A 15,182-nucleotide genomic window follows, 5' to 3' on the forward strand; every position below is an offset into this window, starting at 1 on the left:
GCAGCCTCTAAGCACCTGCAGAGAGCAGAAGAGAAGGGGGGAGGGGAGAGAGAGATTTGGGATGTCCCAGGCTGCTAAGCCGGAGCTGAGCACCCCGCTAACCCGGCGGCCCTGCCAGGTCTTGGACTCTACTGCGCAGCCTCCCGGCCAACCCCGGGCCCTGGAATGTGCCCATCAGCTGCCTCTGCGAAAGGGGAAAGGTATGGGTGACTCACTCCCCTCCCGGGAGCACATGACGGCCCGGCTCTCCGTGCACAGGACACAGCTTGGCACAGCTGGGTCGTTGGGTCACCCACACCCGCCGCTGGGGCCGGGAGCGCAGCCTCCCCCAGTGCGCAGCTCTGACCGGAGGCAGCCTCGCTCTGTGCTGGCTGCCTCCGCTGGAGGCCATGAGTCCCCCTGCAGGAGCAGCTCACGTTTGGCAGGCAGGGCTACCACCCTCCTGGGACCAAGGCGCGACACACGGAAACCCTGGAGTGGAAGAGCTAGAAGCCGGCGCCGGCACAGGCCACCGGAGGACCAGGGCCGCCGAGGGGAGGAGTGGCTGAGGGCCTGGCTGGTGCTGCCTAGAGTGCTAATGCCGGGTCCTCCCAGCACGCTGGCTGGGTACTGCTCTCCTCCCCTGGGCTGGGGTCTGTGCAGGCCTGGAGGCCGGGCTGCCAGCGGCAGGGAGGACACGGGCAGGCACACGGGAGTGAGCAGAGAACACCGAGAGGAGCCCGATGGCAGCACATCTCATAGGCGCGTCTGCACCGGCAAAGCCGCCACCGGCACGCGGGCGTCAGAGCCGGGGGGCCAGGGACTGAACAATGAATGCATGTGTGCTGCAGGGCTTCTCAGGAACTGCGCTTCATGCTGTCCTTGACCCAAGGTGGACCGAATGTTCACGTGCATTCCCTCCCAGGACATCGGCAGGGAGCCCTTCGGTCCCACCTGCTGCCGTAGACACGCTCAGAGACCAACAGATGCAAAGCCCCTGGTGGGGATGGCTGGGCGACCATCAGAGTTCTGCCAGCCGCGTGGAGCCCCTCTCTTGCTCTCAAGAGGGACCCGCGGGTGCCCCCACACTGCCCGGGGTCCCAAGGAGTCACCGTTGGGCTCCCACACACCGTCGGCCCAGCACGACAGCTGGGCCTGCCACCCAGGAAAACCAGTTCTCTCAGCATGAACTCCAAGCGAGCTGAGGTTCTACAGGTCAAATCACATTTTAAAACCTGGGTGATTTGCTATTTGAACACGCAACCCTGACCAGTGTGGCTCAGTGGTGAGCACAGCAATGCCACTGGGTCACCCGTGCCCAAGCGCACGCCTCTGACTCGTCAGACCCCCGGCGGCAGAAAGCCTTGGCACTGGCCGGGCGGCCTCCACAAGGGGCCACCTTGTGTCCCAAGGCAGCAAGATGCCCCAGGACAGCACCAGACCCCCACCCCCATCCAGCCGCAGCACCCGCGGCCGTGCGTGCTTGGCGACCGACCACCTGGGACACACCTGTGGCTCCCATGGACGCCCCACGCTCCGAGAAAGCTGCCCTGATGGGGAGAGGCCTGACCCCGGCCACTCCCCACCGCATGGAGAGCGTGAGAAGCAGAGACGAGAGGTAGTAAAATTTCAACTTTATTTGGCCAATGTATTCAATTCCAATATCGTGGTAGAAACGGCTGAAGAACGGCCCGCACGTGGTTCGGCTCAAGCACCCTTGGCCGTTGCCCAGCCTGGAAATGGAGGGTTCTGGTTGTGCCTGCCGCAGGCCTCAGGCGTTGCTGGAAGTCACAGAGCATCGGGGAGCCTGGCTCGGGGAGGAAGGGGGGGCCGCCCGGGTCTGCCCTGGGCTCATCCGGCATCCACCACCCCCACCAGTTGTACAAGGCCCCTGTGACGGAGACCTAGAGTCTCCACCTAAGCCAACAACACAAGACCCACACTCCGTCACGCGGTACCAGCAGAAGGGGAGAGGGACCCGGCCGGCCCGGCCCGGCCCCTCCCACACGGGGGACAGGAGTCTTCAGGGAGGCCTGGCCACAGTGGGACACCCTGACGTCCAAAAATGTCTCAAAATCCCACAAATGGAATTTCTCAAAGTGATACTATAAACCCTAACAGGAAGGAAACTTCACCTGCATGAGATTCAGAGACATTTTAACAAGCACTTTAGACAGAACCATGTACGAAAAAGTACATCACAATTAAAAAAAAACGGCCCACCACAGTGAGCTGGCCTGGAGAGAAATCCCTTTCCAAAAACTGAAAAGCACAAGTAAGAGACGGGTCTAAATTTATGTGTGTTAGGATCAAGTGTTGCTTCAGAAAAATTCCCTGCATTTCCGGTCGGTGTCCCCTCCTTCCCATGAGGGTCCTCGGGCTTCCAGAGGCCCCGCCACTGGGCCGCGCTGCCCGGGGTGGGGGTGGGGGTCGTGTCTGGGGCGCCAGGTCCGCACACTGCACCTCACAGCTCGTCTCGCACGGCTTTCTGATCGTCCTCCTCCTCCAGGTCAGGCTCTTCTGCTTCTTCCAGATCTTCCAGATCCTGGGGTGGAGGAGGGAGGACATGAAGAAACCCATTGGGACAGGCCGGTGGCAGAGCCTGGCCCCAGCACCCGGGCCCTGCAGCCCAGCCGGCCAAGCGGACAGAAGCGAACAACCCTGGTCTCTACGAGCGGACGCGAGGGGGCCTTCCACCAACAAGAAAGACGGCGAGGGGAGCCCAGGACCCCAGCCTCCAGAGTCTGGGGGGCCGGTGACAGCCCTACACCAGCTTCACGGTGTGCTCCCTTGGCAGGCCTGCTGCCCCTTCTGCCCCCCCTCCACGCCCCCACCCAGCAGACGACCCTCTGCTTTGCCCCAGCCACCCAAGGCGGACGCTGCTGTCCAGCAGGACACCTCAGCCACCCGGCTGGGGAGGAGCCCGAGTCCCGGCTGGCAGGGGGCCTTATGGGATGAGTCTAAGGTGCCGCGAGCAAATACCAGCACTCTGAGACCCCCTGAAGGCTGCCGCCCGGAGTGCTCCGCAGGGAGAGTGGCTCTGCCCGGCCTGGGGACACACGCATGCCCCTCCAGCGGAGCCCACCGACCCCCACTCACGTCATCGTCCCCAGCCCCGTCCTGGCCACCACTCTCCAAGAACTTCTTAAAACCATCTAGTGTCCGCTCCCCGTTGTAATCAATGACCTGTGGAGCAGGGGGAGGGTCAGGGATCTGGGCAGCCCCCGCCCCCACCCCCGCCCAGGCCGGCCACGCACCGTCCTGTCGGCGCTGGCAGGGAAGAACTTCAGCGTGGGGAAGCTGTGCACTTTCACGGCCTCCACCTCGTTGGCCGTGGAGTCCATCTTGGCGATGACGATGTTTTCGTGGTCCTTGTACGTCTCTCCCAGCTTATCCCAAATGGGAGCCAGCTGTTTGCAGTGGCCACACCACGGGGCATCTGAAAGAGAGCCGTGCCGAGGCGCTGGGCCCAGAGCTGCCCGCTGCCTGCCCCCAGCGCGCACATCCTCGCGGGGCGGACAGGCCCGGGGGCGCTGGGGGGACTTCACTTACAGAATTCCACGAAGACGTTCTTTTTATCGTCGAAGGCAACTTCTTCAAAGTTCTTCCCAACCAGCACCTTGACAGGCTGCTTGTCCCAGTCTTCGGGCAGCTCCTGACTCATGAGGTGGGGCTGGAGGGCAGGGCAGCAGGGTCAGGGACGCCCGGAGCCCCCACACCGGCGCCGGAGCCGCAGGAGAGGACCGTGCCTGGAGGTCGGGGCTGCTCCGCGCTCCCTAAGCAGGGGAGCCCCGAGGGCCCAGAGGCCGGCACAGGCCAGCGCCGTGCCAGGACGCGGCTCCCCCACCTTGATCTTGCCCTCCAGGAAGCGATGGCAGAACTCCTCGATCTTCGCTGCCGACAGCTCGTCGGACTCCGGCTTGTACTTGGTCATCTCCTCCTCCAGCGTGATGAGGCGCACGGCGGGGCACTCCTCCTTCTTGAGGCCGAAGAACTCGAGGATGCGCTGGTTGTCGGCGTGGTCGCTGTCGATGAAGATGAACAGGATCTGGGGGGGAAGAGGCGCGATCAGGCGGGGGCCACCGCGGTTCCCGGCCTCCGCCCACGGCAGGCGCGCCAGGGCTCACCTTCCCCTTGAAGCGCTCTGCGGCCTTCTTGAAGCCGCTCAGCTTGCCGTCGTAGTCGGACACGCTCTTGGGCAGGAACAGCAGGATGTGGGTCTTGATTTCGCCTCCGAAGATCTTAGGGGCCGTCTGTGTCGGAAGCAGAGGGCACTGGGTCTGGGCCACGAACTGAGCCATTAACGAGATTCCCTCGGCTGCGATGCCCCCGAGGCAACACTGCGGATCGAGGGGTCCCTGGGGCCAGGACCTCGTGACCCTCCCACGCCACCCGCTCCTCAGGGCGCAGGACCCACAGGAGAGCCACACCTGCTCCGTGAACTCGATGACCAGCGGCAGCTGGTTGTGCTTGATGAAGTCCAGCAGCTTCTCTTTGGTGACATCCCCCTCAAAGTTGTTGCGGCCTTCGTCGAACTGTGGATGCAGAGAGGGCCGGGAGGAGCCTGGTGCTCCCAGAGCCTCCCGCAGCGCCCCCCCACCGGCAGCCCCGGCAGCCCCCTTCAGCCCCCTTCCGGTCCGGGCTTTCAAGAGCAACAGGGAGCAGAAGCCACGTGCCTCTGTCCAGGAAACGAAGCCCCGGGCGAGCGGCAGAGGGCAGCCTCTCTCCGAGCACCAGGCAACAGCGACACCAAGGGGAGGACCAAGGGGAGGACCAAGGGGAGGGCCAAGGGAAGGGCGCGGGGCCTTTCACGGCAGCTGCAGTTTCCTGCTTGGCCCCCGAACGCGCCCTCTCCCGGGCCCGCTGTGCCCTTGGCCGGAAGCGGAGATGAGGGACGTCCAGACAGACAGCGGTCAGCCAGGGCTGCCTCCACCAGGCAGACGCCAGTGACTGCCAGAAACCCAACACTCACCACCCAGCGGCAGTCAGCGCGGAAAAACCAACTTTAACAAGTTATTACAAAGAACTTGTTGTTTAGATGGACGAGGTTTAAGTCGCCTCCTCGCCCAACCTGGGCCTGGAACTCACAACCCTGAGGTCAAGAGTCACCCGCTCTTCCGACTAAGCCAGCCGGGCACCCCCGGGTGGCTCAGTCGGTGAAGCGTCTGCCTTCGGCTCAGGTCATGGTCTCAGGGTCCTGGCATCCAGTCCCGCTTGGGCTCCCTGCTCAGCGGGGAGCCTGCGTCTCCCTCGGCTTCTCTCTCAAAAAAATAAAATATTTAAAGAAAAAAAAAATTTCTCGGTTCTAATTTCTGACCCAATAAAACCCAGTAAGTGTAATATGCACACGCTCCAGCTCTCTGGGGTCCCCACTAACAGGAAGAGTTCGGGGAGTCCCGGGGCCCGAAGGCGGAGGGCGGGGCTGCTCCCCAGAGAGGCCCAACGGGAGCGCAGCGCAGCTGCGGCTCTGCAGGGGGTGCGCACGCGGGCTGCCCGAGCCTGCCCAGGCGAGCCTTCCGTCCTCCCCTCTGAACTGTCAGATCAGACCCAGGGACAGAAACTACCATCCTTGCCTTCCCAGTCATCCCCCCTATGCTTCCCCGAAGGAACTTCTGCGAGAGCAGGCGGCCGCTCCCCGCTCCCGCCGACATTCCGCTCGCGCCGGAGCTCCTTGCTGACCACGCAGGGGCTGCTCAGTTCGAACGGATCAAGGGCTGGACGCTGGGAGCCCCCGTCCTGGGCGAAACCGAAGCCTGCTTGCTCTCCCCCAAACCAGGCACGGGGAAGAGGGAAAGGCGGCGAGGAGCCAGGAGGCCCCACCGGGCCTGCGGCTCCAGCACGCTGCGGAGCCCCTCCGAGCAGCACACGGGCCACGGCGGAGCCCCTCCGAGCAGCTCACGGGCCACGGCGCCCGCCGCTTCCCCAGAGCCGTCCCCGCCCCCGCGCTGGGAGCGGTCCGCCCGGTTTCGCGCGAGGCCTGAAGAACAGAGCTGCCCCGCGCACCCATCTCGAGACATGATCTTCTCAGTACCGGTACCGCATCCCACGACGCTCACTGTCTACGTTAGTGAAAAACAATCAGCTCTCACCTAGCTAGGGACAATAGCAGAGGCCAGCTGCATTGGGCCCCAGCGACTAACGTCCCCAAAAGGCTCGATGCTGTAGGCAGTGGAGGGGAAGCCTAGCGCCACAGCTACTCCTAGGCCTCCGGCTTCAAAGAGTAAAAAAGAAAAAGAAACCCCCGTGACAAAGACACAGTATAAGCAGCTCTCAAACCAAAGGTCCAACAGGCAGTGACCCACGACCCAAGCCCCCATTCTTCCAGTGGGTGGCTGCTGGCCGCTCCTGGGAGCCCACCTGCCCTGTCCTGCTGGGAAGGCACCCGGCTCAGCCCCCAACCCCCCAACGGTCCTGGGCAGACAGGAAGACCCAGCGCACTTTGAGGAACTGGGCCGAACAGCCCGTAGGAGATGGGAGGCTGCCCGGTAGGAACTCGGGAGCTGGACCTGAGCCTCCCTCCTCTCGTCCGTGGCATGGCCCACGGGACGGCAGCTGTGACTCCCGCTGACCCGAGCAGCACCAAGTCCCTGGGCTCTACCGGGCTTCTGCTCAAGGCTGCCCCCAACCAGCATCAGACTCAAGGGGGCCGGCGGTACCCTGCGAGCAAGGACCACAGGAAGCAAGCACGCAGTGGTCAGTTCACCCACTGAGCTCCTGCACACGAAGCCTCCGCAGACCCTCGCAGACACGTGAGCATCCACAGGTCCTGCATGAAAACTGGTGCTCTGGGGGAGTCTGGGGGGCTCAGATGGTTGGGTGTCTGCCTCCAGCTCAGGTCATGGTCCCGGGGCCCTGGGATCGAGTCCTGCATCGGGCTCCCTGCTCAGCGCGGGACCTGCTTCTCCCTCCCCCTCTGCCTCTCCCTTCCTTCTTTCCCCCTCTCAAACGAATACATAAAATCTTAAAAAAAAAAAGACAACTGGGGCTCTGGATCTTCAGGGTGGCGGGGGAGCACTGTGTGGACGCAGGAGAGCGTACTGGTCCCGGTGGCATCAGAGAAACTCCTTCCTCCGTCAGCCTCAACCTCAGGACCCAGGACTCCCGCCACCCCGAGGCCCACCCCTCCAAGGCCCCAGGGGCTCCCCGGGGCTCCCCCTCGTCACACGTGTAACTGGGATCTCCTGGGCACCCATGCGAGGACTAATGGCTAATCTAGCAAAGCTGTTCCCTTTGAGAGCGAAGATAGCGTCTGGAGTTCTCCCGGGGCAGGACGGACTACAGAAACAGCAGAACGGCAAGGACAGCAGAAGAAAGCCCCCCAAGCCAGCGCGTCCCCGGTCCTCCGCCTGGGAGACACCTAGGCCCCCCTGCCAGTGCCTGGCGTAGCGCCAGATGCAGCAGTTACTACGGAGAGCTGACCGTGGCCTGTCTTTAGTCACTTGGCCCAGCGGCCCCACACGCGAGGGGGCGCACACACGGTGGCCCCAGCCTGGAGCCTGGCACAGTACACACTATACTGCTTTACTGGAGCTCTGAACCTGCCTGTTTCCCACACGGACAAACCAGGACTCAGAGACCCTATCTCCAGCCCCGAGGACACGCCTCCTGCCCCATCCCCACTCTCCAGGCGCGTTCTCCCTCTCCGCCGCCTGCCCCATCGGAACCGCACGGACACACCACGGGCCGAGGCAGGAGAGCGTACTCGGACGTCACGGGGGCTCAGCCAGCCCACCCGGCTGTGTGGGGGCTAAAACAAAAATCAGAAGACCCCGTGACCCCACGGTCACGCTGCACACGGGAGCCAGGCCTCGTCCTAGCAACGGCGCAGGCCGCTGAAGGGCACGTGGCCCAGGACCCGTGCTCGCCACACCACGGGGGCCGGGCCGGGCGGGCGGTGGGAACACCCGCCCAAGAGCCAACTCTCAGAGTCTGTTTCCAGCGAGCAGGACGGTCCCGGAAGCAGGAGCGCCGGTCGCACGGCGCCGTCTGCGTAATTACCATCCTATGCTCGGAACCAGTCACGGCGCGACCTCTGCCGTTCCTCCCGTCTCTTTTAGGAGAGCCAACCCTGCAGAGCGGCCGTGCTCGTTAGACACGGCCCGGCAGCCGCCACGCGGGCCACAGCAACCCCACGGTGCAAAGTCTGAAGGCCGCGTCCAAGCGGCTCCTCCGGCCGGACGTTGCACAGCGTTGCACAACTGGCCCTCTGTAAGCTGGGGGCCGGGGCGGGGCAGCACCGCCTGGCCAAGGTCCGCCAGCCCCGGAGCGATAAGGAAAGCAGCCCCCCGCCACGGTGTCTCGGCACCCGAGGCGGGGCCGAGGGAGGGCCACTCACCTTCTTGAAGAGTACAACCCCGTCCCCGGTCAGCTGGTATCTGGAGAACACGTCACTGTTGGACGTGATCCCAAAAGGTATGTCGTCGACAGCCTCCGCTGCCAGCAGGAACTGCTTGGCAAAGTCCGACTCCACGTCCTACAGAGGAGAAGCTGTAGAGGTGGCCACAGTCCCCGGCACCGCGGACCCCCGCCGGGCGGGGCCCCCGGGGAACCCTCCTCCCACGCTAGGGGAAGAAGGCTCCAAGAGGAAGCTCCCAAGCCTCTACCTTGAAGAAGCCAATGACGGTCACCTCACTGGACTCCAGCAAGGCCTCTGCGGCTGCCCCGTCGGGCAGCGTGGTGGCGGCCGGGCCTGTGCGCTTCTTCAGCCAATTCACGATGTCCTCGGCCTCCCGGCCAGCTGCGCCCAAACACATGGGGTTCCACTGAGAGCCGGGCGCGCCCTGCCTGCCCTGCCCCTCTGAGCCCTCTGCCGGAGCCGGAGCAGCCTATCCCCCTGCCACGGGACAGCCACCTCGTCCTCACACCCATGTGAGCCCTACCGCCAACAAGACTCTTCTGTGCGCATGAGAAGCTGCGACGGAGTCGCGATGAAAGGCAGTGGCTGCCTCTGGCGATAGTTACAATTCATTTTCCTTCCCTGGTCCCTCTGCATTTTCGGAATTTCCCTGACACTGAAAATCACTGAGCACGCGCACACACACACACACACACACTTCTCTCCCGGCCTCACTCTATGCATCATCTCAATTAAAGACGTGGTGCCACTTTAAAAAAAGAAAAAGAGTAAGAGGGCTGCTTGGGAAGTCTGCTGGACACCAGCTTTCCCTGTGAAAACAGGCAGAGCTCCAGCTGGCCTTGGGCATCCCGGCCACTCCGGTGTCGCTGTCCGCGGGGTGGCCGACCGCACGTGCCTGCTGGCCCAGCAGGGCAGAGCAATCGTGCACCTGCGTGCCACCCAGGGCCGACAAGACGGACAGCTAGAAGCCCGCTCCTTCTGAGCCTGAGGCCAATCGCTGCCCCCGGCAGCTCGGCTGCCTGGTCCAACCTGAGAAAGGCTGTGGGAGCTCGCACCGAGAAAGGGCTCTGCTAAGTGGCGGCTCAAAGCTGAGTCACCAGTTACAGGTGGGATTAGGAGTGACTGTCTCATTCGCAAAAGCTACACGTCAGCGATGGGATCGAACTGTGCGCTTCCTGCTCCAAAAGCGAACACCAGGACCATAAAACAGCAGCACGGGAAGGAGACCGGAGTCGCCGGCGTCAGGATTAACCAGGCTCCTCCAGAGCTTCCTGACAGCAGAGCCACAGAACCGGTTCTAGAGACAAAAGTCTCTCCTCTCATCAGTACCAGGACACAGGGGCCCAGCCCCCGAGGCAACCACAAGGGCTCGCGCCGCACACAGCTCGGCTGTGACAGGTGCCTGATGCCGGCCTGTCCCTGGCGGCACTCGGCTTGGCGGCTGGAACACCCGAGTCAGTGGTCATACACTTGCTCCTCTGTGTGGTCCCAAGGGCCCCAGCCTTCCTCTCCTCCCCAGTCTCGGGACGCGCCTCAGCTCGCCAGCCCCAAAGGCTGTCCCTCTCCACCAGAGAGAAGCTGCAGGGATGGCCGGACACTCCTCACAAGGGCCTGAGAGGCGGAACTGGACGGAGAACAGGCTCCCCTCCCCGCCCCGCAGCTACGCTCCCCGTTCCGGGGCAGCGTGGCAGTCACACCTGTGTACTCCCTGGGAGCAGCTGTGTCCCCGTTCTTGAAGAACTTGATCGTAGGGTAGCCACGGACACCGTACTGTTGGGCCAGATCAGACTCTTCTGTGGCATCGACCTTGGCCAGCCTGATCTCCGAACCTTCTGCCTTCAGCTTCCCAGCGGCTTTGGCGTACTCGGGGGCCAGAGCCTTGCAGTGGCCGCACCAAGGGGCATCTGAAAAAGAAAGTGGGGTGCTAGAGAGCGGCACTGCCCAAGTCCCACTGTTTCCCCCGCCTTCTCCTCCGTACTTCCTTCCATGAAAATCTTATCTGCTCACCCAGATAACCCTGGGGAACACTCACGGCTGGGCTGATAGCTTGAGGCTCGGAAGCAGTATTGGGACAGAGGCCACGAACGACAAACCGCACCAGCCCCCACTGCTCCGTCCGGTCAGCACGGGACAGACTCTAGCGACGGGGACCCTCCCATCACTGCGGGCAGCACAGACAGCCGTGTCCCTGGCACTGGCCTCGGGGAACCCAGGGAGGCTAAGAGCTGGTCGCCAGTGTGCACCTGTGCACAGCGGCCTGGACACTCGTGCTTAGCAGAGACGCGCTCACCGGGGCAGCAGAGCTGCCTCTCCGCTGAGGCCGGCAGCCCCTGGGGCTGGAGATTCCGGCCGGGCCGCGTCAACACTTACACGCACACACGGGTGCTGGGTGCGGGGTGGACAGCACGCGGCAAGGCAGTGCCCGCAAGGGCGCGCGCTCTGGAGCCGGCCCGGGGCAGGTGGGGGGCTGCCCCCCGAGCGCCCCTTTGTAGTTGCGGCGGCTCACAGGGGCCCCCCGCTCTCCCGGGCCCACGGAGGGACCCGCCACGCGGACAGCAGGCACAAAGGCACGAGCTGGCCGTGGACCTGCCGTCACCTCCGGAGTCCGGCTCGGGCAGGAGGGGCGGCCCCGGGACTGACAGCAGCTCCACGGGCTGCCGAGGGGCGGCGGCCCGTGCGGCCGGGGGTGGGGGCGGGCGCCCCGGAGCGCCGCCTGCCCGCCTGCCCGCCGACCCCGGCCCCGGCCCCCGATGCCCCGTCCCCGCCCCGCGGCGGCCAGGCCCGGCCCGGGCGGCGGCACTCACAGAACTCCACCAGCAGGTACTTGTGGGCCGCCAGCGCCTCCTCGAAGTTGCCCTTGTTGAGCACCAGGACGTGGTCCTCCTCCTCCGGGACGGCGGCGCCCGCGCGCGTCAGCGCGGCCAGGGCCAGGCAGAGCAGAGCGCGGCGCAGCATGTCGGCAGCGGGCGCGGCGCTTCCGTTGGCGCCGCCGGGACAGCGAGGCCACGAGAGCGCGCGCCGGCCGCCCCGCCCCTATAAGCCCGAACGCCGCCGAGCGCGCGCCCGCCCGCGCCCGCGCCCGATTGGCTGGTGGGCGTCGGGGCCCGCCTTCGAAGCCCTCGGACTGGCTACCCGCACTGGCCCCCGACCCCGGATTCGGAATCGCCGTGGAGTCCGCCCTCCCTCTCTCCCGGGATTGGTCGAGGAGCTCGCGCTCGCACTCTTCCCGGGCTTCTCATTGGCTTGCGGTGGAGAACTTTCTCTTCCTCGACTTGTGACTGGTGGCTTTCTCCTACACCTTCCGTGGGTTTGGAATGGCTGCTGCCTGTGGGGACCCGGGCTCTGTGGCTCCTGATTGGCTGGGAGATGCGCGCACCCCCGCTCGATCCCTCGTCGAACGTGGCAGTGGGGCGGAGTTCTCAGATGAGGGGCGGGGCTGCGCCTGCGCCTCCGAAACCCCTCGTGTTGCATTTTGATTGGACGGCCTGTCCGTAACTGACACCTCCCACCCACCACCCTGGCTCTGCAAGCCGGAAGCTGGGCTAACGCAACTTCCGGTGTGCGTGAGGTTCGGGCGGTACCTGTCAGGGACTTCGGCTAAGGACGCGGACGGTGGCACGTGGGGCTCGGCGGGCCGGGGCGGGCCCGGCGGAGGCAGCGGCGGCGGCGGCGGGTCGGGGCGCCGAGGAGGCGCGCGGGCGGCGCGGGGAAGACCGAGCCCGGACGTGCTGGGGCCGGAAGGCGGGCGAGGAAGCGGGGGAGGCCCGGCCGTCCGCCCGCGGGTCCGGAACCGGGGACGCGGCCCCGTGGCGTCGGGCATCCCGGCCGGGGAAGGCTTCGGGCGGCGACGCGGGGCCCCGCCGGCCGGCCGAGGCCCTGCCGCTGCCCCCGCGGCCGCCGAGCCGGGACGCGCGGACCGAGCACGGGGGTCCCGTGGGCGCTGGTGGCGGCTCCGCCCCGGCAGGCGCGTCCCGCTTCTGCTCGGCGGCGGCGGCGGCTTCTGCAGAGCGGAAATCCCGGTCCTGCGGGCGGTGGTCGCGGCCGACCGGCGTGTGCCTCCTCCCCGCCCCCTGCTCCCCCTGGCCGCCCTCCCCGCGCACACGCCCGCACGGCCCTCTGCGCTCGCTCCCGCGTTGGAGAGGCCCCGCCACTAGCCCCAGGACTCGTCGCCAGCCTCGCGGCTCGGCGGGAACCAGCGAAGCGCCCGCACGCGGCGGCGTGGGCCGTGTGACGTCGCCGTCCCCGTCCCCGTCCCCGTCCCCGGAGCGCGCCCCCGAGAGAAGGGCCCTCGCGCTGCCGGGAGGGGGCTAGTGAGGGCGCGTTCTCGTCTCCCGAGCAGGGCTCCCCCCGCCAGAGGAGCAGTTCCGGGGTCTCCGTGTCCACGCCCCGGCCCCGGCCCCGGCCCCAGGCAAGGGTGATTGTCTCCCCCGTGATGTCTGTCTTCACCGGGGCCTTGTCGGGCGCCGGGACTTCCGCACAGAAAGGCCGTGAACGTGTCCGCCCCAGCGTCCGTGGGGCCCTGGCCTGACGGTCCAACAGATGAATGACCGGTAGTTGCAAGCAAAGTCCCTTCTGCTCTCTGGGGGATGCGCGGCGCTTCGCTTCACGGCTGCTGCCCTGTCTTCCTGCGTTTTGTAATTGCCGCAACCCGTACCCTGCAGACCGGGATTTGGGGCCTGGTAGAGGAGGTAATTGTATCTTGGATTTGACCAGCGTTTAGATGCTGCCCATCGGGCCTTGGTTTTGTTCTGCTGACGGGGACAGAGTGAAGAGATGGGCGGTCCCCAGACGCTGATGAGCTTGTGATGGTTTGGAGCAGCATCACTGCAGGGCACGTAGTCTTGACAGAAGACAAGAACTTCGGGAACAAGGGGAGAACAAGGGGCGCCTGAGTGGCTCAGTCCTTAAGCGTCTGCCTTTGAGGTCATGATCCCAGGGTCCTGGGATCGAGCCCCGCATCGGGCTCCCTGCTCAGTGGGGAGCCTGCTTCGCCCTCTCTCTGCCTGCCTCTCTTCCTACTTGTGATCTCTGTCTGACAAATAAATGAATTTTTTTAAAAAACGGTCTAAGGACCAGAACAAAACAGCTTCCCGGTGTGTCCATGTGCCACACCGAGCACCGAGCACGGACCACTCTGCAGGACACTTAACGGAATGCGTCTATTAGAGACTTTCAGTGACTCAAATATATTGCATTTGTGGTTATAATCTAAAATGTTTAGGGGCACCTGGGTGGCTTGGTTGGCTAAGCATCTGCCTTCGGCTCAGGTCATGATCCCTGGGGTCCTGGGATCGAGCGCTGCGTCGGGCTCCCTGCTTGGTGGAAAGCCTGCTTCTCCTCCCACTCCCCCTGCTTGTGTTCCCTCTCGCTGTCTCTCTCTGTAAGTAAATTAAATCTTTAAAAGAAAAGGCGGGGGGTGGGGGGAACAAAGCAGACCCGATCCCATTGTGGCTGCGAACGAGCCTTACTCTGGAGTCTGTGCCTCTCGGTGCTGCGTGCAGTCCACGCGCCTTGACGCAGGTGATGACGGTGCAGCCAGTGGCCATAGCGGTGAAAACCAGGGCCTAAACGAGGCTCTGGCCTAACGGGCCACAGTGTTTGGGTATCCTGGCTGTGCCTTCTCAAGGCGCCTGCCCAGCTTGCATTGGCCTGTACCAACCTGTGCAGGAGCAGCAAAGTGGGGTTGTCAGAAAGCTGGAGGGAAGCCTGGTTTGGGGAAGGTCTGAGGTCCCCAGTTTCTATGGGGCTGGTCCCAGAACACACGCCGCTTCACTGAACACCTTTGCAGACCTAGGCTTTGAGGGGAGGGCTGACATCTGCCTCCTTTGTGAGACCCACTCACGTACCATCCAAGAGCTCCAGAGAGAGGCTGTGGGGCTGTGTTCACCATGTACCCTGGGTCCCGAGCTGGAATGTGCCCTTGGAGGTCAGGGCCCACCTGCCCTGTGGCTGCGGCCCTGGCATCTCTCAGGACCAGCACCACTGCCTCACGACACCCTCCAGGCGTCTCTCATTCTCTGAGAAGGTGCCCATTACACCTCACGTGAATTACTGGGTGATGAGATGTTTTGATAGATACTGTTCTCAAAAACAGTTCTCAGGGGTTCCTGAATGGCTCAGTCCATTAAGCATCTGCCTTCTGCTCTTGGTCCTGGGACCAAGTCCCACATCAGGCTCCCTCCTCAGTGGGGAGTCTGCTTCGCAGCTCTCTTGTCAATTAATAAATAAGATCTTAAAAAAAAAAAAAAGTTCTTGGGTTGCCTGGGTGGCTCAGTCGGTGAAGCATGTGCCTTCAGCTCAGGTCAAGATCCCAGGGTCCTGGGATGGAGTCTGGCATCAGGCTCCCTGCTCGGCAGTGAGTCTATTTCTCCCTCTGCTTGTGCTCATTCTCTGTCTCTCGAAAAGATAAAGTCTCGGGGTTTTTTTTATTTTTATTTTTTAAGATTTTATGTGTTTATTTGACAGACAGATCACAAGTAGGCAGAGAGAGAGGGGGAAGCAGGCTCCCTGCTGAGCAGAGAGCCCGATGCAGGGCTCGATCCCAGGACCCTGGGATCATGACCTGAGCCGAAGGCAGAGGCTTAACCCACTGAGCCACCCAGGCACCCCGAGTTTTGTTTGTTTGTTTTTTTTGTTTGTTTGTTTTTTCAGACAGAGTTCTCAGAATAAAAGTCCTTTCCAATCTGTGCTAGGGTAGAAGGTGTTGAGGGAGTCAGCAGCAGGCTCACGGACACCCAGGAAGTGCTCACTAGGCTACTGAAGGACTCCTCCTGACTGTAGGGTCCCACTGCCGGGCAGGACCATGCGACCCTGCGCACGTGCATGCTGGGGCACCGTGGGGAGCCGT

At 64.0% G+C, this 15,182-nt stretch overlaps 2 protein-coding genes across 2 annotated transcripts; both read right to left on the minus strand.

Moving 5' to 3' along the window:
- Positions 1-1,598: 1,598 nt before the first annotated feature.
- Positions 1,599-11,644, minus strand: P4HB (prolyl 4-hydroxylase subunit beta). Its single transcript, XM_080825488.1, has 11 exons — positions 11,140-11,644; positions 10,033-10,239; positions 8,583-8,716; positions 8,315-8,452; positions 4,410-4,514; positions 4,107-4,232; positions 3,827-4,027; positions 3,532-3,652; positions 3,237-3,418; positions 3,079-3,165; positions 1,599-2,524 (listed from the first exon to the last, which is right to left on the minus strand). The coding sequence occupies exons 1-11, from the start codon at positions 11,288-11,290 to the stop codon at positions 2,444-2,446; spliced, it is 1,533 nt and encodes a 510-aa protein (XP_080681614.1). The 5' UTR covers positions 11,291-11,644; the 3' UTR covers positions 1,599-2,443.
- On the minus strand, positions 11,643-13,881 carry LOC308357229 (uncharacterized protein; the record flags this gene model as incomplete). Its single annotated transcript, XM_080826693.1, has 3 exons — positions 11,643-11,660; positions 11,917-12,642; positions 13,804-13,881. 2 exons carry the CDS (start codon positions 13,879-13,881, stop codon positions 11,920-11,922), a joined length of 801 nt encoding a protein of 266 aa, XP_080682819.1. The 3' UTR covers positions 11,643-11,660; positions 11,917-11,919.
- Positions 13,882-15,182: the final 1,301 nt, after the last annotated feature.

Source organism: Martes martes (assembly GCF_963455335.1).
Source record: "Martes martes genome assembly, chromosome: 16".
Classification (NCBI taxonomy): domain Eukaryota; kingdom Metazoa; phylum Chordata; class Mammalia; order Carnivora; family Mustelidae; genus Martes; species Martes martes.

What these genes read in the sequence shown, in the direction of transcription:
- P4HB (XM_080825488.1), bottom strand. Translation starts at nt 11,290, where the DNA reads ATGCTGCGCCGCGCTCTGCTCTGCCTGGCCCTGGCCGCGCTGACGCGC. An exon ending in GGGTTGTACTCTTCAAGAAG is followed by an intron (nt 4,515 to 8,314) that starts GTGAGTGGCCCT and finishes CTGCATCCACAG; the next exon opens with TTCGACGAAGGCCGCAACAA. An exon ending in TCATCGAGTTCACGGAGCAG is followed by an intron (nt 4,233 to 4,409) that starts GTGTGGCTCTCC and finishes CTTCCGACACAG; the next exon opens with ACGGCCCCTAAGATCTTCGG.